At 39.3% G+C, this 26892-nt stretch overlaps 1 protein-coding gene across 2 annotated transcripts in view; it reads left to right on the forward strand.

The window, feature by feature from the left end:
* Cubn (cubilin) overlaps positions 1-26892 on the forward strand; it is a 206258-nt gene that overhangs the window by 118012 nt on the left and 61354 nt on the right. For both annotated transcript variants that reach the window (XM_028764871.1, XM_028764872.1), the window contains exons 32-43: positions 2000-2159; positions 3827-3940; positions 6072-6182; positions 7448-7576; positions 8471-8603; positions 13179-13384; positions 14267-14451; positions 16425-16617; positions 16891-17088; positions 21437-21583; positions 24636-24826; positions 24962-25145. In XM_028764871.1, coding sequence (XP_028620704.1) covers positions 2000-2159; positions 3827-3940; positions 6072-6182; positions 7448-7576; positions 8471-8603; positions 13179-13384; positions 14267-14451; positions 16425-16617; positions 16891-17088; positions 21437-21583; positions 24636-24826; positions 24962-25145 — 1951 coding nt within the window. The remainder of the gene's footprint in view (positions 1-1999; positions 2160-3826; positions 3941-6071; positions 6183-7447; positions 7577-8470; positions 8604-13178; positions 13385-14266; positions 14452-16424; positions 16618-16890; positions 17089-21436; positions 21584-24635; positions 24827-24961; positions 25146-26892) is intronic.

Genomic DNA, 26892 nt, shown 5'->3' on the forward strand with positions numbered 1-26892 from the left:
TTGGAAGCCAACAGCTTCGATGTGTTGATAGGCATCACAGGTAGCCATATATCTCTTCTGCCAGAGGTAAAGGAAACGACTTATCTTGGTGGACAAGAATTCATTTCACAAGTTCCTGAAGAGTGCTGGTTTTTAACTAACCATCAGAAAGCCTCTTATAGTTCAGGTTGAGCCCATTTTTGGGTATTTTGAGTGCCTTTGGAATTTGGGGAATTGGAGGTTATTTTGGACCTGAGAATGACCAGCTGAGTGTAGTGCTGCTCATACATTTGAGACCTATACACTGGTGCATGAACAAGGCCCATAGCATTGGAGAAATTTGCCTCACCCTTTTCTGTCATTCATCAGTTACCAGTAGCTCCTAACCTCGGGGGTGGAGCCTTTTGAGTCCCTCCCTTATCCATGTTGAGATATTAACTAACTTGATCTTGTACAGATCTTATGCAGGCAACCACAGTTATGTGAGTTTATGGGTGCAAAGACCCAATCATGTCCAGAAGATACTGCTTTACAGCAGTCCTCCTTAGTTGCTGACTCTACAATCATATCTGCTCCCCTCTTCCTGGATATTCTCTGAGCTTGTAGGAAAAGGTGTGAGCCAGATGTCCTGTTTATGGCTGAATGCTCTCTGCAGAGAATAAAAGACTGGTCAAACTGATCAGTACTGAAAATCATATTTTGAATTGGCTAGAAGAATATTATTCAATTTTCAGTCAATGTTGGTTGAATAAAAAATAATTTTTAAAGTTTCGCTTATTGAATGTTTGGATTTGAAATATGAACATTAAATGATAAGAGGGGAAGGGAGAAAGAAGCACTGTTCTAGAACCACATTGACTTTGTATTTTTTACTCTAAAAGCCTGGTCCCTTTTTCTGGGAATTTAAATCTTATTGTCTTCTTATTCACATGCTTGCACAAATCAACTCAGAATGCCCTCCGAACCTTGCTTATGTGAAAGTATTCTGATTATAGCTAGCACTAGATTTTCCAAGTTACCTATGAATACCTTCCTTACTTTAGATTCTTAAACAGTCTGTTATCGCCCCAAAATTTTTAACAAAATATAGATTGCAATTGGTTTTGAATGAGATAATCATCATTAATTTAACTTATTTCAGATACTTACTCATATCAATATATTTACTCTGTTCAACTGATATATTGGACAAAATAAGAGTTTTAAGTCTAGTTTTCTGACTCAGTGCAACTCATTCTCTCTTAGGAGTTATGTAACGTATATGACTTAGAATGTCTATGAGCTTGTTAATAGAGATATAGGTAGAGAAACTGCTTGGAAGAATCAAATGAGAAAGGTTGAATACATTTCAGAATAAGTCAGAATATATACTTAGTGGTAGTAAGTACTGCCATACAAATAGAAGGGACTCATTTATCACTGGTTCACATGTAAGTGTTCAGAAACTCATGTTAGCTCAGAGTACCAGACTGATGAGGACATTTGAGTTTCACAGAGTGATGTAGGGATTTGGGCATACATGATATAAACTTCACTTCACTGACACAAAATGTAGGTTGGAGCAGTTTCAGCATAGTGCTGGACAGGGATGGAATTTAATAGATGTCTTTGAATGAGGTAATTCCTTAAACCAAGCTCATCTCACTCACGTTATTAGAAGAACTCTGTCATTTCTCTTTCTCATTACCCATGATCCTCCAAGGGGCAAAGGGTCCTAAGAATGTTGTGTTTCTAACAATGAATGATTGTTCTTTATCTCTCATCTATTCTGCTTAGAGAGGTGATAGTGGTGTTAGCAGTAAACCTCACACCAAAATCGTTATAGTGTCTCTAGAAAGGACCAATTACTCACACATGTCTCTGGAACTCTACAGCAAGATAATGAAAGAAAGCCAATTGTTCTAGACCTAGCCAGTGTGGTCTTTTACTAGTTCATTGATATGCAGATAGCCCACAGAATATGAGTCTTATCCATGTAAACTTGGAGTATTAAAACAGTTTCTGTCTTCCATCTTTGTAGACATATGATGGCTCAAGTTCTGCAAACACTCGTGTCGCCAGTGTGTGTGGAAGACAGCAGCCACCTAACTCCATCGCCTCTTCAGGAAACAGCCTCTTTGTAAGATTCCAGTCTGGATCTTCCAGCCACAGCAGGGGCTTCCGAGCTCAATTCAGGGAAGGCAAGTATCCTGTGGGTCACCTGAGCCCTCCTTAGTGGTATAATGACACCAGTCTTCAGAAACTTATCACAGTTTCCAACTTAACGTGCAAATGTTCAGATAGAAAGATGTGTAAGTATTCTAACTATTCAAACATTTTATTTATCTTCATCTACCTTAAATGATGATGGTTATGTCTTAGGATATGTATCTCTTAAGTGCTGTGTTTTTAGCATAATGTTTAATGGTCTAGTACCAGTGATACGTAAAATAGAATTAGCCAAATTAATTTGCCTAGCACCTATCCAAGGAGACACACAACTGTGCGAGTCAGGTTCTACCTACATGGAGTGGTTTTCCTCATTGCTGAATCTTATAGTTTTCTATTGTTTTTGTCTCAATATCTCAATTTCCTCTCCCAATCATTTTCACCCATTGCCATTCACCAGAATTTTCTCAGAGATTAATCTTTATCAAATCGTTAGACAGGGAAGGAATACAGAGATTAGAGGGACCATTAACTGGTTTAAATAGAGCCTTGAGTTTTATCTAGGTGGCTCAGATCATCTACTTCAAATAATTTTTTAATTAAAACAATTGTACATGTATTTACTTGTGTGTGTGTGTGTGTGTGTGTGTGTGTGTGTGTGTGTATTGGCGTACATGTAGATGTTAGAGGACAACTTAGGGGACTCAGTCCTCTCCTTTTACCATCTGGGTCTCAGGGATTGGACTCATTTGGCAGGCTTGGTGGCAAGTGCCATTACCTACTTAGCTATCTCACAGACTTTACCCACAATAATGTCTACCTGCTTAGTCAACATATCCCTGTCTATATCTATATTAGGAGACTTATAGGTCTCTTATTAGTGAACAGTCCTAGATGGAGACAATTTCTGAGTCAGTCCTCCCCAAGGTATACAGGAGCCATTAGAGCAAGACATTGGGTGTGCTCAGTCATTCTCAGTGATTTCAAAGACAAAGCAGTATTTAACACTCCCAAGTAACTTGTAAGAGATGCACTCTGATCACATTGAGAGTCCTCATGGCTGTCCTTTCTCCGTGTGGCTTAGAAGATGAAAGGCAAGCCCTTAAAACTATTAACTACAGTCCCCAAACCAGCCCTGACCCTTTTACAATGCTGCTTCCAGTTCTTCTTGAGCCTCCCATTCTTTAGTCAAGGCTATCAATATGGCCTTCCTCCTCACCCATGTCTTTGCTCAGGCTATACATTCCCTCTACCACTCTTCTCACCCTCACCAGGACTCAGCCCTGCAACACACCCTCCTCTCCTTGGTTCCCACAGAGCATAGAGCATCTCTGTTTAACTTGCAATCATCTTTATACATGGAGTGTTTTCTAGAGGGAAAAAAAAACTCACTTATGAATAAATTATCCCCATTATGAATAAACAAAGGAAGTGAATCAAGGCCAGAATGTTGGCTGAATAATTCAAATAATTCACAACCATTTAATGTATTGTTCTATACCGTTTATTCCCACTTCTTGTAATTGAAAGACATTATAATCGTAAAGTGCTTTCTTGTTATCTGATGGCTTATATGCAGTCTCCTTGGCATGTGCTATGGAAATAAGAAGAATGTATTTGCGTTTTTACACACCTAATGATTGTTTGGTATAGTTGATAGGTAGCAAAAATATATGACATGTGTGTCTGTGCTTTCCAGAGTGCGGAGCCCACATCATTACCGACTCTTCAGATAGTATCTCCTCTCCACTGTTCCCTGCCAACTATCCACAGAACCAAAACTGTACCTGGATAATTGAAGCTCAACCTCCATGTAAGTAACAAAAATAAAAAGGAGGGGAGTCTGGGGCAAGGAGTTCTCTTGGGAGATAAGGCTGTGAGTTCCATTTAATATCCATGGTAGCAACCGAGGATTGGCTTCTTCTTCTGCAAGTCCTGGCTCCTGAGGTGCATGAAAACAGCCATTTCTGGTTTAGTAAGAAAGAATTTTTAAACTGATTCATATTAATTTAAAAGAATTGTTAGGACTGGATGTGGTAATCCTAGCATTCTGCAGGCTAAGGCAGAAGGAGTTTGAGTTGGAGACAGCCTAGTCTCGACAGTAAGTTCAAGGCTAGTCTGAGTAGCATATGGAGACCTTGTCTCTGACAAACAAACAAACTGAGGGCTGGTGAGAGCTCAGTGGACTGAGTTCCCACCTATCACCATTGAAGCCCTGGGTTTGATCCCCAGAACTAAATGAATCAAAAGTGGTATCACATGTTTGTCATTCCAACGCACACTAAAGTAAGAAGTTCAACATCACCCTCTATTCATAGCCAGCTGGAGGCTACTCTGAGATCAGTGAGATGCTTTGTTCAACAACAAACAAACAAAAAGACAAAGGACTGTGGATGAAGTTGCTAGAATACTTACCTGCCTTTGATGCACTAAACCATAGGTAGGACCCCCATACTGTTAAAGAGTAGTTCTGTTCATCTTTGTTGCACTGGAAGGCATGTGGGATTGAAGTTATGCAAAAGTAACTAATAGATAAACAGCTTTTGACATGTGTTTCTGAGCATGGTAGATGGTGAATGAATACACGAATGATAAGGATAGAGATTGGAGAAATACCTTACAGTTGGAGGATACAAGGTCGCAAGTTATTGATCACTAAAAGGGAAACTAATTGTAAAACCTGATCTCTCCTGCAATGTATATATTTATGAAATCAGTGAGGCCTAGAAGCCCTCAATAAATACTTACTTTCTCTTCTTTTTGGGATCTTAGAATTCTATTATGTGATATGGTTATAGTCCGTCCACATTTTCCAGGCAGAGAAAATGAGATGGCCCTTATACGCATGGCAGAATGACTCCAAGCCTACTATTCCAGGCCCCATTATGAATCCTGTTTCATCTGAACCCTACCCTCCTTTAAGGTTTCCAGGAAGAAGTTGTGATTTAAGACACATGTGGAAAAACCATTAAATTTTCTTCTCTGTTCTTTAATTAATGACCTTGTGAAGATAGGATAGTCACTTAGGCTAATCAGGTTCCCACACAAAATAATTCGTAAAAGAACTGGCCTTAAATATTATCTAACACTTTCATAAAATGTGCATAAAAAGTAAGAGCTGTTGGATGATGTAATCCTTAGCCTTTGCACTTTGAGAGGGTGGAGCCCCAGCAAAGCCCAGATAAAGAAGCCCCCTGCATTGAGCTCAGCAGTTTGGTGCCTCCTGATTATTTTCTAGTGAGCTGCAAAAACATCCAGATGAAAGTTCTCACTCCTGCAAGGACAGCAACAGGAAAAGATCTCTTTGTGAAGATTAGAAATGCTATAAAGGACAACAAAAGGAAAGTGTAATCTGGGCACTGACTGTTCCTTACATGACTCAAAGCTTTCTTGATGGATGATTCAGAAGCTCTAGGGTGCTGCTTCTGACCTCTAAATAAACTTGAGTGTGCTGGGAGCTATGTCCAGGGGGAAAGGATGTGTTAGCACAAGTGCATGTAAGGAATCACAACCTAAGAAAACGTATCTGTTTAGGAAAATGCTTCTGAGAGGAACACAGCAATGGCTAGCAAACAACACAAAATAGAGCAAAAGATAACAAAATGAAACAAAGCAAGCCTAAGGTTATGTTTTCCAATAAGATGTCTCCAGAAGTCGCTGGGATGATCCTATCCAAGAGTCCTGATTTACTATGCCTGGCATTTTGGATTCTACAGGCGTTTTCAAAAGCATTGATTCTGTTACTCTTCAAAGGAAGCCCTTTAGCAAGAAGCTGAGCCCTTAGCTCTGTTTACCCACCCCACCCCTGTGCAAAGCTGCCAAATTCCTTGCTTGTTTCCTTGCTGGAAAAGCCTCAGCTGAGAGTACCAGGGGCAAAAATCTCTCTGTTCTGCTTGCCAGTGTTTTATTAAATTACCAACACTCTTCTCTCTTTTTTTCTACAGTCAATCATATTACTCTCTCCTTTACTCACTTTCAACTTCAAAACAGCACAGATTGTACACGGGACTTTGTAGAAATTTTGGATGGCAGCGACTATGATGCACCTGTCCAAGGTACCAGAGACTCGGTCACTTCATTTGTAGTCTTGACATGTAGTGTGTGTGTGTGTGTGTGTGTGTGTGTGTGTGTGTGCGTGCGCGCACACGCGCGCGTACGTGCACACGCACACACTCATGTGTACATGAGCAGGAACACATGTACACATGCTTTCACAGTGATGACATTCAAGGTATTCAAGGTTACCATGTTTTCAATAAGCATGAAGAGCCTCAAACCACATAAAAATAATCAAAGGGTAGGAAAGCTGTATAATGTGGGGCTCATAAAGTTCAACTTATTTATGCTCAAAATGTACTTTGTGTATTTTAATTTGTTTCTAAAATATAAGTTGCAGATTCTAAATAACAATCTGAGGCAGTGTTGGTAGTAGAACAAAGACTATTTCAGCATTAGACAAAATTCTTTCAGAAGCTTCTGGTTAGTACCTAAAAATATTTGTTATATTCCACTGGACATGTTTCTTCTGTCTCCAGTGGGAGGAAATCATTTTAAAATTAATTAATTTACTTAATTAAAAGTCCACCAGTTGGTGTGCTAGACATCTTGAGAAAGTGTGCGATGTAGCTCTTAAAATGGTTCAGGCAAAATAACCTCATGTGCTTTAAGCTTTCTCCATGAGTCTTTACCTTGGAAAAGTCTCCCTGGCAGAGGACAAGCTCCATTAGTGGAGGCTTCAATGCTTATTCCTGTGCCCAGAATGGAGCCTGAGAGAATAGTGGACAAAGAACAAGCCCCAGGCACACCCCTCTTTATAATGTTTGAGATATTAATCCATTCACATTGGACCAGGATGTGTTATATAATGCAGACTCCTACCCAGCTACCTCCTGGGGAGTACTGTTCTAAGTACTTTATAAGTAGGCACTAGATCTTTGCATCCTTATGACATGGATTTAATTATTTCTAATATATTCTCCACTTCACATGGGGCAACTGAGTCACAGAGCACCTAAGTTACTTGTCTAAGGTTACATAGCTAGTAAATGACAAGCCAGGTATTGAACCCATGTAACCTAGTCCATCATCTGGAACCTGGTCATATCAACTTTCCTCTGTTCTCATATTGTTTTCTATTGGGTTTATAAATCATCCTGGTTATCCTTGTGTTTGAGATTTATCTTTAGTGGTCAGGCATTGTCTCAAACACAATGTTGATGTAAGTGGCTCTCATTGTGATTTTTTGTATGTGCCTAGTTAAGCTATGTGTGGTCTCTGCCATGCCGTCACTCACCTCCATGTGGTTCTCTTCACCCTTTAGGCCGTTACTGTGGTACCTCCCTGCCTCATCCCATTATATCATTTGGCAGTGCTCTGACAGTGAGGTTTGTCTCTGATTCTGTACGCTCTTTTGAGGGTTTCCGTGCCATCTATTCTGCATCAACATCAGGTAAGTAAGATGACTTCATAACATCATTAACAGATGACCTCAGGGTTAGCAGACATGTGATAGAAACCTTTGGATTGTTCTTTGGGGCTCTCTTCATTTAAAGTTGGGAGCTAGTTCCTTTAATTTCCCCTCTACCCTCTTTATAAGTCAGTGTCTACATTCTGACAACCATGAGGTCTAGAAGTGGGGAGACTCAGTTGGAAACCTGGCCATCTCTTAGCTAAACCTTATCATCTGGGAGACCTGTTCTCTACTCTCACAGCAATGTGTTTGCTGAGGTACTCCATGACTCTCAGTTTGGTGGAAGCTCTTATGGATGCGCAGCCTCATGGTTATTCTTCTGTCTTCTCTTCTTGATGGTGGAGTTAGGTAGGTCTGGCTGCATGGACCTTACCACTGCGTAGTAAGGCATATAAGCTGGAAAGGAAAGAAATGCCATCCAGCACTGCAGTTCTTGGCCAGGAGGGGCAATTAAAACCAAAGTGTAGAAAGGTGAAGAACAGTGTGTTTCACTGCCCTCCTCCAGAGGGAAAAGCTGGAAAGTTTCTTTTCTCATGGCAGCCAGGAAAAAGTACCTTCTCTTCCAGGCCAGGGTTGAAGATCATCCTGGCCAACATTAAAAACAAGTCTTTTATTACCTAAAGTTCTAGGTCACATGGAGAAAGGCTTTTAGGAAAGGATCCCCTTTGGTCCACCATACTGTGGAGTTCTTGGTTTTCTGTTTTTGCAATCCTCCCTCTGTTACTGTATGTGGCACAGTAGCTTCTTAATGTGGAATGGAAGTGCTTTGTCCTTCATTGCAGATACTGGCTCTAATGCCCTTCTGCTTGTAGCTTGTGGTGTCTTTTATTTGGTCTTTGCCCTTTGACCCCTTTTGTTTTTTTCACCTTTCAGCTTGTGGTGGAACCCTCTACTTGGCTGATGGCATCTTCAATAGTCCTGGCTACCCAGCAGATTACCATCCTTATGCAGAATGTGTCTGGAACATTGTCAGCTCTCCTGGCAACCACTTGCAGCTGTCCTTTCTGTAAGTCCTTTTCAGGGGTGTGCTGTCTCAGTGTGGGTAAGTCTGCAGGGAGGGAGCACTGTTACTGACAGAATGGTTGACTAGCAGCCTATGTCTAAGCTTTCAGCAGAGAGAACACATGAGAATTTTAGGAAGACTTACCTCAATTTCTTCTGTTCCATTCGTAGTTTCAGTTGTATAAAGCATTAAGAATCTTTCAACAGTATTCTTTCAACTGAGAAAGGAGAGAGAGAGAGAGAGAGAGAGAGAGAGAGAGAGAGAGAGAGAGAGAGAGAGAGAACCTGATTCATTTGGTCTTCTTTACCCACACACTATATCCCTATTCCAACCCACCCTTCCTTTCCTATCAGAGAAGTGATCTTGAATAGGTTCTTAATTTAGTTCTTAAAATTAGCTGTTGATTCATAAAACCAATTTCAGGTTTCTCATTGAATCTTGACACTTTGGGAACATGGCTATGGATTAGAGTGAATGGGAGATCTTGTATGTTCCAAGTAGACCTAGGTTAGACTGTTAGACTAAACAGCCATAATAGTATTTCCCAGAAGTAGATGTAATGAGGAGATGTTATGTAATATGGGATTTTCTCATTCCTTAGTAGAGAGGTTCCAATGAGCAACCACACCTTTAATCCCAGTACTCAGAGGCAGAGGCAGGCAGATCTCTTTGAATCTGAGGCTGGCATGGTCTATATAGTATCCTCCAGGACAGCCAGGGCTACAGAGAGTGACACTGTCTCAAAATTAAATAAATAAAAATAGACAGACAGACAGATAGATGGATAGATAGCAAGCAAAAAAAAACATGTTAGCATTTAAGTTACCATTTTGAGTTCAAAGTCATGTGCCATACTATATTATTGGGGTCAGGTTGAAATAATTAATTCTTTGTCGCTGTTGTTGTTTTTCACATATCCTCAGTGTGTAGCCCACAATGACCTAAAACATGTGATCCTCACCTTGCCATGCAGAGATAGAAGGCATGCACAGCAATGATCCTCCTGCCTTTCTTTGCTGTGCAGGGACAACAGGCATGCATGACAATGCCTGGCTGTTAAGTGCCTCCACATTGAGAGAAGAGCATTCTTTGCTGGCTCTTCCTTGGAAACATGCCCATTTGTGCAACAAGAACTGATTAAAAATGAGATAAGCTCAAACCTTTCAAGTGGCTTTCTTGAATTCATCAGTTAGCTCATGCCTTCTGAGGTTGCAAGTGACATAAGCAAAGACTGACAGTCTTCCTGTGCCTGAAAGGCAATGCCTGTTTAAACTGCCATGTAGGAATGTTTGAGGTTCATTTTCACTGAAATTATGAAATTCTTATGTAATAAGAAATTGTACAATTGTGCATCTAATAGTCTCTCCATGGTATGTGTTTCTATTCAACACATATTTTTCAACACCCTGAGCACATAGAGGATGAACGATGCTTCCCTGGGGGTGCCTTATAGACAGTGATGAGAAAAGTGCTATCCTGTCTTAGTGATGAAGTTCAAGGTCCCCCATGTAACTTGTTATACCTCCCAACATGCCAAGTACTTGAACCTCTTTTCTTGGTCTTTTTCCTCTACCTCATTTATGTTGTACACTCCCCTGATGTTCAGTGGTTCCAGGAACTAGGGTAGGTCCTGGGAATATTTAGTACATCTATGTTGTCTGTTCTTTGTAGCACTGAGTTTGGGCTATACCACTTTGTACTCCTGGTGGGCCACGTGCTTCCAGCCATCTGCCCAGGAACTCTTTTGGATTCTCGAATGGAGAACACACACACACACACACACACACACACACACACACACACACACCCCAGTTGATTTCAAAATGCTTTGGCTACCTCAAAAGGTGGACACTCCTAAACCTTCACCTGCTACCCCATGTCCAATCCAGGAAGTGGCTAGCAGCCACTCACCTGAATTCTCACATGGCTGGTTGGCTTCCTCTCTGTAGCTCCTGTGTTCCATCCTTCTTTCCAGACTCACGGCAATCTCCCTTTTCCCTTCCCTGTGTTCTAGCCTGCTCAACTCTAAGGGTTCTGCCCCATCTCCCTTTGCCCAGCCATTGGCCACTGACATCTTTATTGATCGACTAAAAACCAGTCGGGGACAAGGACCTTTGGTGTTTGGACATGGAGATTCCTGATTGAAACAAAGCATTTGAATCAATCTCTGACAGTTCTTGACAAATTTATTGATAAATCAACTTAAGAAGCCATTGAGTTGAAACCTCAAAAGACTCATTTCATCCTTGGAGGGACAAAAATAAACTTGAAGGGCCCCTGTTAGGATTAAGCATTCTAAATTTTAAAATTCGTAGCCCAAGGCCATGATAAAGCAATGTTCAGTGAAGGCTGTTTCTTTAATTCCTTGTTATGACTGAAGAATCCTCTGTGGTGTTTCTGGAACCACACTTCATGGCCCACACTAGGCTAGAACATGGGTGCTTATCTTGATTTTCAACTTGACACACCAAAACAGCAATGGAAAGTTAGCCTGTTGACATGTCTATAGGGCATTGTTATGGGCAGGCCCAGTCCAGTGTGATTCTGAACTGTAGAAGAATGGCAGGTGAATGTCAGCCTGGGCATAAGGCTGGAATCAGTGTTCCTTCTTGGTCTCTACTTCAGTTCCTTCCTCTAGATTCTTGCCTAGAGCCCCTGCCTTACCTGTCTATATGAGGGACTGTAACCTATAAACCAAATAAACTCTTTCCTTTTCAAGTTAGTCTTGGTTATGGTGTTTATTACAGCAACAGAAAGCAAACAAGGACAGAAAGGGTTATCTATTTCACCAGCTGACAGACATTAAGTCCTAATTACTAAACAGAAAAGTCTTGGTGATTCAGCCGTTCCCTTGCTCACCTGTATGGTGTTTCTTTGGCCCTTGTGTTCCTTGCTTGAGTCTTTTTTGTTGAAGTGGCTTTTGGAGAATGCAAGTTGCTTTTGCTGTGTGTGTTCATGCTAATGAGGGAGGCTTCCTGGCAAGGCCTGTGAGTTATTTCAATCTTGATCTAAACTACATCCAGATGTGTCCTAGAACTCTTCCCTGTGGTGTATGAGAGGCATGTGAGCCATATCAAGTTCTCAAACATAGGGTTTAGATTATGGACACTGTGGTAAAACTGAGCAGGGAGAAAAAAAAAGGATAAATTGTGGTTGAATTTGCAATGAAAAGGAGAGAGGAGAAATAAAACCTATTTCTACTATAAAACAGATATTCAAAGGGATGAGCAGAAACTGTACTTCAGCAGGCAGAGGGCTTTGAGGAAATGGCAGGTTTTGGTAGCAGAACAGAAGGAAATGAGATAATGAGGAACAGAAAGGGTATTATTTTTGTTACATGTTATATTTTTACTGACAGATCTTTGCCAAAGGGTAGATTTGCTTATTAAATGTACTAGTCTAAAACAAAGACTTCTAAGAATAAAGCTTTCATAAGAACTTTTGTTTGATTTTTATAAGTATCACCACTGTAATTCCTGATGGGAAGCCAGCCGTTGTGGCTGTTTCCTCCTGGAAGACAGTCTGATACTTAGAAGAGACCTTCCCTGTCTAGACTCCCAGATCACTGGTCAGAATTTTAAGGAACATTCAGATCACCTGAGTTTTGCTAAATTTCATCCCCTGATTTAGTTGCCATTTAGGGGTACATTCTCCCTCCAACCTGCTGAATATACAATTATCTATTTTTTATTGAAAATATATTTTCATATAATATATTCTGATTATGGTTTCCCTGCCTCCAGTTCCTTCAAGGTCATCCCATTTCCTCACCCAACCAAATCTACACTTTCCCCTCTCATTATAATATAATCACCTAAAATATTAATAATTTTTATAAAGAAAATGACATAAAAATAAACAAGAATAGCACAAAACAAAACAGAAAAACAAAAAAAGAAGAAGCACAAGAGATACAGTCTAAGACATAGTCACACACAGAGAAAACCCATAAAAACAAAATGAGAAGCAATAATATACAAGAAAAACATCTGTAAGTGAAAGGGGAAAAACATGTCCGGGATAGCATGTGGGGTCTAGATTCTTTATTTCAAATGAGCTCTCATGTGGTGATGGGTTACTGGGTCATACTGCATGCTTTGGGAGAGTGCTTTCACAGTGAGTCCCTGGATTCACCTTCTGAGATGAGAGAAGATTCACCTCTCTCTTTTCTCTGAAGCAGAATAAAACAACTTTGGTATATTTCACATTAGGGATAACACTAAATGTAATAAAATTGAGCCTGAATTATACTGTTTATCTTATAGGAAGTGCTATTTTGCGTTTGCTTATTTCAAAGTTCTAAAGATAGTATCTTCTGTAGTAAGAGTTTATATTTCTTATATTTGAGCACATATATGAAAAATGTAAATTTATTTCAGCATATAAAGAAAGAAATTGAGTTTGTTTTCCTTACTCGAGATGATGTTTAATTATTGTAGCAACATTTTTAGTATTGAACTCTTATGGCCCATGGGGTCAGAAGAGGGGTTTGGATCTTCTGGAACTGGAATCAGGATAATCTCATATTACTTTGTTTAACTGGTTTTTTGTTTATTTGTTTGTTTGTTTCCAAATTAGATCCTTTCAGTTGGAAAACTCTCTAAACTGTAACAAAGATTTTGTGGAAATCCGAGAAGGAAATGCCACGGGCCACTTGATGGGACGATACTGTGGCAACTCCCTCCCTGGCAATTATTCCTCAATCGAGGGACATAATCTGTGGATCAGATTTGTCTCTGATGGCTCAGGCACTGGCATGGGCTTCCAGGCCAGGTTCAAACACAGTAAGATGGTTTATTTCCATAAAGGCTCCCAGAATGCATCCTGCAAACTAGGAATAAGGATAAAAGGTTTAATAATATATTAACTAAAAAGAATCCTATACTCTACCTTCTTTCCATCTTTCCAAGATTGTAAAATAATACACCAGAAAAAAATCAATTATTTATGGATGGTTCACTGATGGAAAGAAAAGGAAAGTGTGTTTGATGCTTTGAGTGTTCTTCTTGGGCTCCAGTTTCTTATTAACCTGCTATTAATGTTTATGATATTGTACAAATGAACCTTTTAATATACTTAAGGCAGATAAAGTTCTATCAAACATGTTTACTTAGTCTTTTAAGTACATTCTTCAAATTTAGATCTTTAGAATTATTTTGAGTTTGGCTGAGTCATTCTGATAAAACCTTGGCTATTCTTCCAAATGCAGATAAAATATTAATTATTTTATTCTTTAACAAGTTTTTCCATGATTGGCAATACTCTATGTTGATTCTCATACAGAATTTTAAAGAATTCTTTTCTTTCATAAACAAAAAAAATTAGTAATTATGATTAAGGTATGAGATGGCACCCTACTCCCCAAGTCCCCTATGTCTGGGAAATCTTTTTCACATGGGAATTTGCCCCAACTTTTCATACCCTGCAGCCCTGTAAGGAGATGGAATTTCATTCAAGAGTCATCCTTGAACTAATAGTCCAGAAAACCAAAGACAAAGCAGTATTTCTTTCAGTAATCAGAAAAGAAATAGCAGTCAATTAAAAGCTCATTCTTTCCAATAGTCTTGCCCTTTGTTTTTGTTCTCAGTTTAGTTTAGTTTTGTTTTTCATTTACTTAAAGAACAATTCCAGATAAGTCTGACTTACAATTCTGTCTTCTGTCTTAGTATTTGGCAATGATAATATTGTGGGAACTCATGGAAAAATTGCATCTCCCTTCTGGCCTGGAAATTATCCTCATAACTCCAACTACAGATGGATAGTAAATGTGGATCCATCCCATATTATCCACGGTAGAATCTTAGAGATGGACACAGAATTGATGAACAACTGCTTTTATGACAATTTAAAGGTACTGTTTTTTTTTTGAGGGGGATATTTATATACTTTGATGGATACTATTGGCAAAACTAAATCGAAATTCATTCCTATTCAAGTAAATAACAGACATAGGTGATGGTCCTACCACCTCTTAACTGTTGTCTCACCGTCATCTGTACAAAAGTGATCTTTGTATTGGATTTGTTATTTTCTATTTTATATCAAATTAGGTTTCAGCATTATAATGACGGTGCTATTGACTCTGTCTGAGCATACCTATTTATCTGAGTATGTGTTTCTTCTGTCTTCTATCCTGTTATTCCATTTCTTCTTTGATCTGCTTGTCTTGCTTTGCTATTTTTGTTGAAGCAACATATAGTAGAACCAATTTAAGCTTACTCCTGACCAGCTTTCAAAAAAATGAGAATTAGGCTATGGTTATTTTATTTGGCTTTGACAATTATTGGGGGCTAACCCCTAATCTACTCTTGTAACTGTGATCCTGGCTACTTTCCCAGCGGTATACCCCAAATACTTGTTGTTTCTCCTGGCCATGTACTCATGGTCCATCTCTCCTCATGGCAGCTTTTTCATCTTCTTCCATTCTTCCTCCTTCCTCTCTGGTCTCTCCTTACTCTGTCAAGTAATTAACTCAAACTCGACCTCAATCCAGTAATTGGGTATAGCAAATTTTATGTAACCAATAGTATTAAATTAAGGTACAAAGTTTGCACAATCAAAGCTTGTAAATGTGATAACTCATTCATGGGCCTAGACTTTGGGGTACAAAATTTAGTATTACAATATATAGCAAGAAACTAAACCTCAATAGCAACCTAGGCATTTTGTTTTTTAGAGAAATCTTTACTATAGATGGAAGCCCCAGTGTTAGGGGTGGAGCGAGAGGAAGGAGGCATAGTGCATACTCAGAGTCAACAGACTTAACAAAGTCATCTGTTTTTTCTAATGTTTCAGCCTTAAACCCAAAAGAGTGATATAAAATAAGAAAATAGGAATAGAAAAAATTATTGTAGCCTTTGCCTCCATACATTGGCTACTCTGTGAATTCCAGAAAACTCTATCATATAACCTAAGGCCATGATCCATTCACTCTTCTTGGCAGCTCACTGTTCAAAGCAGAACCCAGTGACTGTTGGCATGATGCCCAATATGTGTGGAAATACTTGTAACATAATTTGAAAGAAATAAGCTTAATAGAGGATTTTATGGCAATTACAATGAAATGGTTTAGTTATTTGAAAACTATCATTAAATATATCTCTACATAGTATGATAGATAGTATTTTAAGACAGATGGAAGAGATTTACTAAGTCTTTTGAGCATATGGAGCACTGCTGTGGTCCTTTTCTGGTATTTTCATTTTTCTCTCTTAGATCCCAGAACACCTTAAAATATTTATAATATATTTAAACATGATTTTTTTGTTTTAAACAAAAATTTTTTTCTCATATTTTTTCTACTTTGGTAAAAATCATAAAATACAAAACCATTCTTTAGATTTCGCTTTTCATAAGGCCTAAAATCAGCCATTGGCCTAAAATCAGCAATAGGCCTGTCATACATGTACACTAACACCAAGTCTTGGGTCTTTGTGGAAAAACATTGAAACAGATGGCTATAAGCTATTGTAAACAGGCAGCTTTCATGGAAATTTACCAGCCTTGAGTAGTCATAGACCTTGTAAATAAGTAGCCTTGGCAGATAATACCAACTTAGATAAGGACAAGTGAATCATAGGCAGAGTCATAGTAATCTGTCCCCTGAACCTTCACCCAGCCGATACCCGGTTCTGAAGATATCTGTATTCCACCTGAACACTCATGCTCCACTGTCATCCCCTTCCTCATGTCCTGCCTTTCTGTGTTTATAACCCCTGTGTGAATGAATTACGATTTGAAAAAAGTAAATAAATTATTTAAAAAAAGAAAGTATATGTAGTTGCCTAATTACGATGCTTTCTTGTGCTTTTTTTTTACATGCAGATTTTTGATGGGTTTGACACCCATTCCCGTCTGATTGGCACTTACTGTGGTACCCAGAGAGAATCCTTTAGCTCCAGTAGAAACTCTCTGACATTCCAGTTTTCTTCTGATACTTCCATATCAGGAAGGGGATTCCTTCTGGAGTGGTTTGCAGTAGATGTTTCTAATAGAACCGCCCCCACCATTGCTCCAGGTGTGTTTGACAATATATCGGGGTCTTTTTAGGACTAGTGTGTATTGTGTTGTGTTATATGTATTTGTGTGTTTACAAGGCCAGAAGCGAGATTGAGTCTCCTGGAGATTGAGGTGATTGTGAGCTGCCTGATATGGGTATTGGGAATACAACTTGGGTCTCTTGGAAAAGCAGGAAATACTTTTAACTGTGTATTATTCTCAACCCTAGAGTGCAACCCCTTTGAAGCACTTCCAGGACAAGTGCTTAAATATGTTGTTTTTCATTCCACAGGAGCTTGTGGAGGGTATATGGTAACAGGAGACACTCCTGTCTTTTTTTTCTCCCCGGGTTGGCCTGGACAGTATGATAATGATGCTGACTGTATATGGATCATCTATGCTCCTGATTCTACTGTGGAACTCAACATTCTCTCCATGGACATCGAATATCAGCTATCATGTACCTATGACAAGCTGATCATAAAAGATGGTAAGAAGTATTGTAGAAATCACTCATTAAACTCTGAAATTACTGTTGTTTTTAATGCTAGCTTCATACATTTGTATATAATTTCAAAGATACTGTAACCAATAAAGCCATCAAATAGAAGAAATATCTGCAATGTTTAGAGAATATAGGGCGAGTATTATATTACCTTTCACAAAATGTCAGGGATAGCACATTCTGTAGAGAAAAAAGAAGGCCCTTTGAATGAAGTCTGGATTTCTAGACTGTGCTAAATTTTTATTGATACAATGAAAATAGACATTGACATTTGTACCTATGACTTTAAGATCCAAGTGAAAGACCAGTCTACAAGGAAGGTAATGTTTCTATTTCTCATCATCCCAAGAATCTCTGAGTAGAATAGATAGAACTGAGAATGCTGTAGTGTTTCTATACAATGACAAAGGGGCATGAATAATGACACTATACAATATACATACAGTTTCCCTTCACACTCTGCATGGGCTAAGTACAAAAGGGCATTAGGAAGGCTACATCCTCCATATCAGTGTTTCTCAGTGGATCCCAAAAAAGCAAAGTCAGCATCACCTGGAAATTTGCTATAAATGGAGATTAGGGAGAAAAAAAGCAAAGATATTTGACTGTAATATCAAGAAATTGCTTTCTTAGAATCCCATCTCTACTAAACTTCTCAGCAAGAAACATCACTTTGTAGAGATGCATTTCCTCATCTGTAGAGATAAGGCACCAAGAAGCACTCAATGAATCATGCCAATATGATCCAATCATAGACCTTTTGTCCTGTGAACAAATAGCTTTCAGCTCATGTCCAGAATACCTCCCCTATCCAAGACATCCTCGGAGACACTACATTTTATTTTTATAGTGTAATTCAATGGATACATCCTGTTACACACAATTCTGAGTATCCATAATACAGTTGAAGTCATTTAGAAATATTGAGTAGAGAATGGCATCAATAGAGTAGCTTGCTTGTTCTTTAAAAATCACCATCTACTGAGTTGCCTTTTGTTCCTTTAGTAAAGTGATTTGGAATCTTGGACTCTAAGGTATACTCCCTTTCTTCTGAATGACTTGCACAAGCCTATAGTATCATCTGAGAAAGAGATAAATGGTGTTCCTGGGGGTTTTCCTCCCCCAGCGTCTTTTTATGAGTATCTGAAAAAGCAGTAAACGTAAAATTCTAACAAAAGCCTTAGAATTTTAAAGACAGGAAATTCAGAATCCTTTCAGCTTTACTTTATTTAAGTATACACTGGTGACACATTTTATCCATTTTCTTGCTCAAAGGGCAAGTTGAAAGAGCTCAGAAATTGTGCTCTGCACCAAAACAACAAAAGCATTTTATATTACTAGGGTAACAAGTGGATACGGGTCTTTTTTATTCGTGGCAATGAATAGATGGCTTATAACTTCCTTCCTTCTCCAACTCTTTGATTGTTCAAAAAAGCCTAGGTTGAGTACCTCTGTCAGTTGCTGGGTATTTTGTCTATTTTGTCCACTCACATTGTTAAAATTCTTTGGAATTAAATTTTACTTACTCATTATTTTATTTATTTGGAATTCTGGCCCACTAGCTATTTTGCCTCTGATTAGTAGGCATGCATGACATTCTGAAGCAAATATCTAAAGTTCATTGACCACAAAACAGTGAGACAGATATCACATGCAATTGGTCAGTCCTCATAGGTCCTTGGCATTAGGCCATAGCATAGCTATGAGCATTCTTGAGCAGCCCATGAAACAGCAATCTTGGGAAACAATCAGAGTTAGTCTCCTATCTAGGATTCCTTTTTTATTATTTAAAAATGAATAATTATTTTCAGACGACACATATCAAGATTTATATACTAAACATTCTGCCAAACAGGTCCCACAGAACCATCCTGAGTATAGAAGTATTTTTGAAAGAAGAGTAAGGATGAGAAGAGTAAATGGAGGGAGAAAATGGAAAAGAATAGAGAAGCAGGGGGAATAGGGTTATGGAAGTCAGTAACTCTGGACTGGGATGTACCTCAGTTGATAGAGTACTTGCCTAGCATTGAAGAAGCCCTTGTTTCAAATCCTAGGACCACATACACTTGTAATCTCAGTACTCAGGAAGTGGATGTGGATGAGTCAAAAGTTCCAGATCATCCTCTGCTACTTTGTGAGTTCACAGTGAGCCTGGGATACTCAAGAAAGACCTTGTTTCAAAAATAAAAATAAACCAATCAGTAATTCTTTTTTATAGTCCTGTCAGATATATCATCCTGTAGAGTAAGTTTGGAGTATCTAGAGTTATTCTGCCAGGGTTACAGTCATTGTTGACTTCTGTGCCTTTAAAATGGTAACCAAACTTGTGCCCTTCTGGGACTATTTTTCTAATAATAATAATAATAATAATAATAATACCACCTATCCTTACAATGTTTTGTGAAGAAAACAATTAGAAACCATGTGTAAGGCACTTATAAGGGTTAATAGTAACTGCTCAATGAATGTCAGATTTTCATAATCACATCTCTAAGAAATCTATAGAGATTTCCATAACTCTAAGACAGACGGGCTAGCCTGAGGAATCATCAACCTGTCTTCTAGATCTGATGTTTATGGTTCCCAGACTTATTGCCCCTTAGGATATGGCTTTCAGGTCTAAATTGCCATTTTAATATTGGGAAATTTATCAAAAGGCCCCAGAGTTAAGTTTGGAGACTAGAAAGATGAGTGAAGAATGAACTATCTTATAGTCATTGAGTTGTACAACTAAGGAATGAGCTAAACAAGTAAACATGTAGGTATAAGCATTGCTTCACCTACCAGGCTGGGCTAGTCTTTGGAAAATAAATAAAATTAGTAAGTGAAGCCCAGGCTTGTTGAGAAATAAAACATGCATTGATATGAATGAACCAAACTTTTGTAGCTTTGATAATTATAGAAAAAGTCATCAAAAATACTAGATGACATGTACATTAAAATAGCGTAATGAAGTCAACAAGTGGAAAATAATTTAAGAAATAAATTTCATTTATAAAAAAGGATGAGTTTACGGGGGTGGAAGATAACCTAAATGAATAAAGTGCTTGCTATGCAAATATAAGCATCTAAGATGTCAACAGCCCTGTAAAGAAGTTGGGTGTAGTGGTACACTCTAATCCCAGAGCTGAGGAAGCAGAGAATCTTCACTGGTGAGCTCCACATCACTGTGAAGAGACTTTGTCTCTAAAGGCAAAGTGAATGGAAGAACTCTGGAGGTTGAACCCTGACCTGTGTGCACACATGCATGTACACACATATACCAGACACTTAAATAAACAGGTACACACACAGACACAGAATGAATAAAATGTGCATGTATACAGATGTAAGACACTCTCCAAAGAATTCTGTTTCAAGCTTCTTGAAAATGTTCATATTTATAACTACCAGAGTATTGATAATTACATGGAAAACAGAAACTGACTTGTCACTATTCAATGTGTGTGTGTATGTGTGTGTGTGTGCATGTGTGTGTATGTGTGTATAGGGCTGTGTGTGTCATGAAAAGAGCATGTTTCCTCCTGCCTCAAATTTTATCTTATTTTCTATAAATTTGAAATATGTCCATTTTCTGCCTTTAGGAGAAAACAAATATTTTCCCAACCAAGGACTCTGGGTCTGCTGTAATCCCCTTTCTCCCACTCAGTTCCTGCCTGAAACAGCTCACAGTTTGCTTGATGAAAACGTACATACAAAGGAAGCCAAAGAAAAAGGGCCACATGATGATCTGATGTCTCCGTGTCTCTTCCTGGGGGCCACGTTTTCTGGGACCTTCTTTTTTCAGCTTCCACATAACTGTCGTCAGTTTACAACAAACTAAAACAAAATTTTAAAAGTACAAAAAAAAATCTCCAGACTGAGGAAATGGTCAGACAAAGCTTTTGGACCTCCTGGTGATTGATCTCTGAATGTGAGCTCTGAGATTGAGGAGCCAGCCTCTCCTTCAGATATCTGACCTTCAGCCATCATAGTAACTGAGATCAGAGCCTCTTACTGCTACTCACATAAACATGGTCCTTGATCCCTTTCCAGCACCTCTTTCTGAATTTTAGTGCCTGAAAGATCTGGCAGGCAGTTTTAGGAAGACAGGAAGACTTGCCTCAAAGATTTTTATTGAAAGGGTTAAGAAAGGGGCAGGCAGACGGTAGCAAGCTGGAGCCAGAATGATGTAAAGCTGGCTGCCCCTGTTCTTGAGAACACTATTATCTCCTAGGAACTTGGGTGTTCTGAGAAAAATATGTGAGCAGTTTTTGGCTGGGCTGAAAATGAGGGTGGAATAGATCCTTAAGACCATATATTTTACACTGACATTTCCCTTCTTTGGTCACAGGAGACAGTAGCTTATCCCAGCAGCTGGCTGTTCTGTGTGGCAGACATACTCCCGGGCCTATCCGGTCAACTGGAGAATACATGCACATCCGCTTCATCTCCGACGGCAGCATCAGGGGAGCAGGCTTCAATGCCTCCTTTCAAAAGAGTAACTTGACTAAGCATTTGCCATATTATTTCCTCCTCGCCCCTCCCCGTCCCCTTTCTCCTTCCTTCTTCCCCTTCTTCCTCTCCCCTTCTCATTTTGCTCTCAATTATTTTTCTCCTCTTCTCTTTAAAACATGTTTCCCTCCACTCCTCCTTCCCCCTCCCCTCCTCTTTCCCCTTCTAACTTCTCCTCTCCTTTCTTCTTCCCTCCCCTCTTCTTCCCATTTTTATCCTCTCCCTCCCCTCCTTTCCTCCTCCTATCTCTTATTCTCTCCCCTCTCCTTCCAACTCTGGTGTTCTCTTTTGACTTTTCCCTAACCACTCACCTCATCTTCTCCTATCAAGACACAAATTATAAATCAAAAGACACGGGTACCTGCTATGACATGGAGCCAGCTACGAAGTTCTTTTTTTTTAAATTTATTTTATTGGATGTTTTATTTACATTTCATATGTTGTCGCCTTACCCCATCCCCCACCCACCCAGGAACCCCCTATCCCCTCACCCTTCTTCCTTCTTCTCTGTGGATGTAACCTCTATCTACCCCCCCACTCCCACCTCCCCACCCTCAGAATTCCCACCCTCTGGGGCATCCAGCCTTCATGAGGTCAAGGTTCTCTTCTTCCACCTATGCCCAGCAGGGCCCTCCATTCTTGCATATTCAGCTAAAGCCCTGGATCCCTCCCTAAGTGCTCTCAGGCTGGTGGTTTAGACCCTGGGAGCTGTGGTTGGTTGGTATTGTTGCTCTCCTCATGGTGCCACAAATCTTTTCAGCTCCTTCAGTCTTCACTCTAACTCCTCCATTGAGAACCCCATGATCAGTTCAATGGCTAGTTGTGAGCATCTGCCTCTGAATATGTCAGACTCTTGAAGATCTCTGAGGAGACATCCATATCAGGCTCTTATCAACATGTACTTCCTGACTTTCACATCAGCATCTACCTTTGGGATGCTGCACATGGGATAGATACTCAGGTGGAGTGGTCTTCAGATGGCCCCTCCTTCAGTTTCTGTTCCTCACTTTGTCTCCATATTTGCTCCCTTGAGTATTTTGTTGCTCCTTCTAAGAAGGACCGAATCTCCCCCACTTGGTCTTCCTTCTTTATGAGCTTCATGTGGCCTGTGAGTTGCATCTTGGGCATTTCAAAGTTCTGGGCTAATATCCAATAATCAGTGAGTGAATACCATGTGTGTTCTTTTGTGATTGGCTTACCTCACTCAGGATGATAATTTCTAGTTCCATCCATTTACCTAGGAACCTCTCGAATTCATTGTTTTTAATAGCTGAGTAATACTCCATTGTGTAAATATACCACATGTTTTGAATCCATTCCTCAGTTGAAGGACATCTGGGTTCTTTCCAGCTCCTGGCTATTATAAATAAGGCTGCTATGAACATAGTTGAGCATATGTCCTTGTTATATGTTTGAGCATCTTCTGGGTATATGCCTAGGAGTGGTATCAGCTACTAAGTTCTTATACCAACCAGAGTTGTCTAGTTGTACAAAAGTATCTCTTATACTTGGGTATTGGAGTGGCACATCTCACTTCTGTGAAACATAAGAAAAAGTTCTTTTGAGAATATTTGAGTTATTTTGAGAATAACTTTTACCCTAGCTAAAGGTTAGACCTCGAAGTTAATACACATAGTTTCCATCAAAGAAACTATGGATACATGCTGTCTCCACTTTACGAAATAACCAGTAAATGATGATACAGGAGATACCTTCATGAAGGTCTTGGCTGAAATTAATCGACTTGAGTGTATAGAGAACCAGTTGCTCTTGAAATAGAAACGCGTTTAGTCAGAGAGCACATATGTTGTATATGAAATGCTCTAATGTGTCATAACATTGAGATTTTTAAAAACTTGACAGCTTATGAAGTCTCATAACTTTGAGACTGAACTAGACTGACATTAAAGAAATTGTCTATGGAATTTTTAAAAACAGCCATTTATGAAAAACTTAATTTTAATGTGGATTCTTAACCTAATACTGCAGTTAATCTAGCATTTCCTTCCCAGTTTATATGTAGCTTTTATAAAGAATGGAACAATCAAAGGAAATGATCTACTTTAGACTCAATAGAAACAAGCTATGGGGGTGGGGGATTATGAGAGTGTTCTTTGGAACTGGAGCTAAAAAAAATGTCTGTCTCTGCAATTTGACTTGTGTGAAGTTTCTGCTACAGGCTGCCTAGAATCTAACAATAACACTGACCTGCTTCATCATTCTTTCTTCAATTCATGATATCAAGTATAGAAATAGCACATAGTTGACAAATAGACAGAGAAATAAATGATGATAGATGATGGATAGATAGATAGATAGATAGATAGATAGATAGATAGATAGATACATACATACATGCATGCATACATACATGTATAGATACATGGATAGATACATAGATAAATGATAGATAGACAGACAGACAGACACACAGGTGACCTCCAAAGTCTTCCCATTCTTACATAGGATAGGTCCTCTCTGCTTTCTACATAGCCTTATCAAGCTACTTTCTGAGTTGCTCACGGTAACTTTACCATTCTGAGTCCCAGAGATGCTCCTCTCACCGTGTCATGTCTTCATACTGTTTTCTGGATTGCAGCAGTTTTCTTCCCCATGCTCACCCAGTTTTATTCCTTTCCCCATCCAGGTCTCTGCTCAGGACTTACCCCCTAACTTCCCGAGCAGCAGAATATCCCTCTCCTTCACTCCTTCATTTTTGCTTATTGGATTCACAGCTATTTCACACAGTGTAAATTTCTTTTTAATATGTATTCTGCCTCTGTAAAGTCAGCCTTTGTGAAAGTAAGTGCTCTTTCCTCTATGGCTCAGATCTTAACTACAGCACCAGGAACATCCAACAGTATGTACTATTTCAGTGATTGTGCCTGAAATCATTTCTTGATCCCAATTACTTTCAAATTTCTCATCTGCTGCTTACATTTTGAAAGTCCTTGATTTGGGGGTGGTGGGGAGAAAAAGCATGAAAACCTCATTGTCAATATTATTTAAATAACCTACCTTTCTTTCTTCCTGGTAAGGCTGTGGTGGATATTTGCATGCAGACCGAGGGATTATCACATCCCCCAAGTACCCAGACACCTACCTTCCCAATCTCAACTGCTCCTGGCACGTTCTGGTGCAGACTGGTCTGACCATCGCTGTCCACTTTGAGCAGCCTTTCCAGATTCAAAACAGAGACTCTTCTTGCAGTCAGGGGGATTACTTGGTGGTAGGTCATGCTTGTTACTCTTTGTAGCTACTATCTCTACAGACTTAATCTAAAATTTTTAGTATAAAAATTGATAGGAATTTTAATCCTATTTTGCGGTATAAAGGATGTTACACAATTTTAATGTCTTTCCAGCTAAGAAACGGACCAGATAACCGTTCTCCACCGTTGGGTCCCTCTGGAGGAAATGGTCGTTTCTGTGGAATTTATACCCCATCAACTCTGTTCACCTCAGACAATGAAATGTTTATTCAGTTCATCTCAGATAACAGTAACGGTGGACAAGGATTTAAGATCAGATATGAGGCAAAGCATTTAGGTAAGTATTTCCCCTGAGAATTATATCTGCATTTTTCCTGAGATTGTTTGGTTTAGGGTTTTTGAAAAACAAACAAACAAACAAACAAACAAAATTTTCTGAGGTAAACGTCATAGTGTTAAGAGCAGCAGCCTTTGATTGATCTAGGACTTAGAGCACACTTTGTATACTAGCTATTCAGCATGACTTTGCACACTAGCTGTTCAGCATGATGCTTCTTAAAGAATGCATTATTTCTACTTTAATGGTCAGCAAAATGAAGCTTTGAGTTTTCCAAGTCACTGTTTTGTTTTATTTTCTAGCTAATGGTAAAAGTGAATTTTCCATCTGTAGCAAATGAACTGATTTTAATGGGCCCCTCCAAGTCCTTTAGCTTTTTCCATGAGGAAATGTCTAAGCTAAACCCAATGACAGTAGCATAGTAAGGGCTGGGACTGCTCTGTTCACCATCACTGCAGTCTTGCTTTATAGGGAACACTGACCTATGATCCTATTATTACTTATTTAGTTATTACCCATCTATTACTATATTTCAGTGGCAATCTTTATGCAATCATCCTTACTTAATTATGTTTAATTATGATTTTATTTAACTCTACTGCAGTGATTTGATTTTTGTGGCATTCACTTTTTAACACCATTTAACTAAATGTCAGTGGAGAGTAAGCAGCAGAGCTAAATCTCTACTTGTCCCCCCAAATTCAATATCACGAATGATTATGTGACCTTCATCTCAGATTCTCGAATATTCATCACAAGGTTATTGATCTTAGTAAAGCTGTGGGGGGTTGTTGTTGATGCCATTGCTCCTGCTGTTGTTGTTTGAAATTAGGTCTCCTGTAGCCCAAGGTACCCTGGAATGCACTGTGTAGCTGAAGGTGACCTTGAGTCCCTCATCCTCCCACTTTGGTATCCTAAATGCTGGAATTATAAGCATGTGCCACCATGCTCAACTGAAGCTGTGTGTTTTTACATGCATGATCTCAAATGTGAGAGAATTCAGAATGTCGGCATCATTTCTTCACCTGGGAAAAGGAAACAAACATCTCTATTAATCACTCATTCCCCAAAGCACTTACTGGCTTGACCAAAGCCCAAGGCAAGCAGTGTGTTCAGTCACCTTCTAGTGCATTAAGCTCAGGCACTCAGGGAGCCGTTAGCAGCTCTGAGGGCAGCTGCATCACTGCTGGAGGTGGGCATCTTCTCTGGCATCCCTGTCCTCATGCTGGAATGCACAGTGACTTTGAACAGACTGGTTTGACCTCCTTTAGGACCCACCTTCCTACTTTGTTAGTGCCAGGACCAATCTTAAATTAGTGAGAGTTCAGATGTACTTAAGTATATTTTCTTTTTAGTTCCTTTCTAGGTCCACCAGTCATGCATTTAGGCTAGCGGCTATTATCATCTTTCTGCCTTTCCTCACACATGACTACCCTTAATATTAAGATCAAACAAAGGTCTTTTGATTTTAAAAGCTATCTTGGGGCAGCCGTAAGCAATATGACTGTGCTTATCTCTTCCCACTTACTAAGCCAGACTTCTCCCTGGCTCCCTTCCCACGGTGTCTACCTCATCCCACAGTGTCTACCTCATACCCTTTCTCATGTCTTCAATTATGTTTTGCATGAATAGCTCTTGGCATTACTTGCTGAGCTTCATACCATCTTTCTCTCTGGCTATAGCTGATTGAGATTTCTGTGGTCCTGTGCTAGTTGTCTTCTATTCTATTGGCTTGTTAATTAGTTAG

Source organism: Grammomys surdaster, unplaced genomic scaffold (genome assembly GCF_004785775.1).
Source record: "Grammomys surdaster isolate TR1022 unplaced genomic scaffold, NIH_TR_1.0 146, whole genome shotgun sequence".
Lineage (NCBI taxonomy): Eukaryota > Metazoa > Chordata > Mammalia > Rodentia > Muridae > Grammomys > Grammomys surdaster.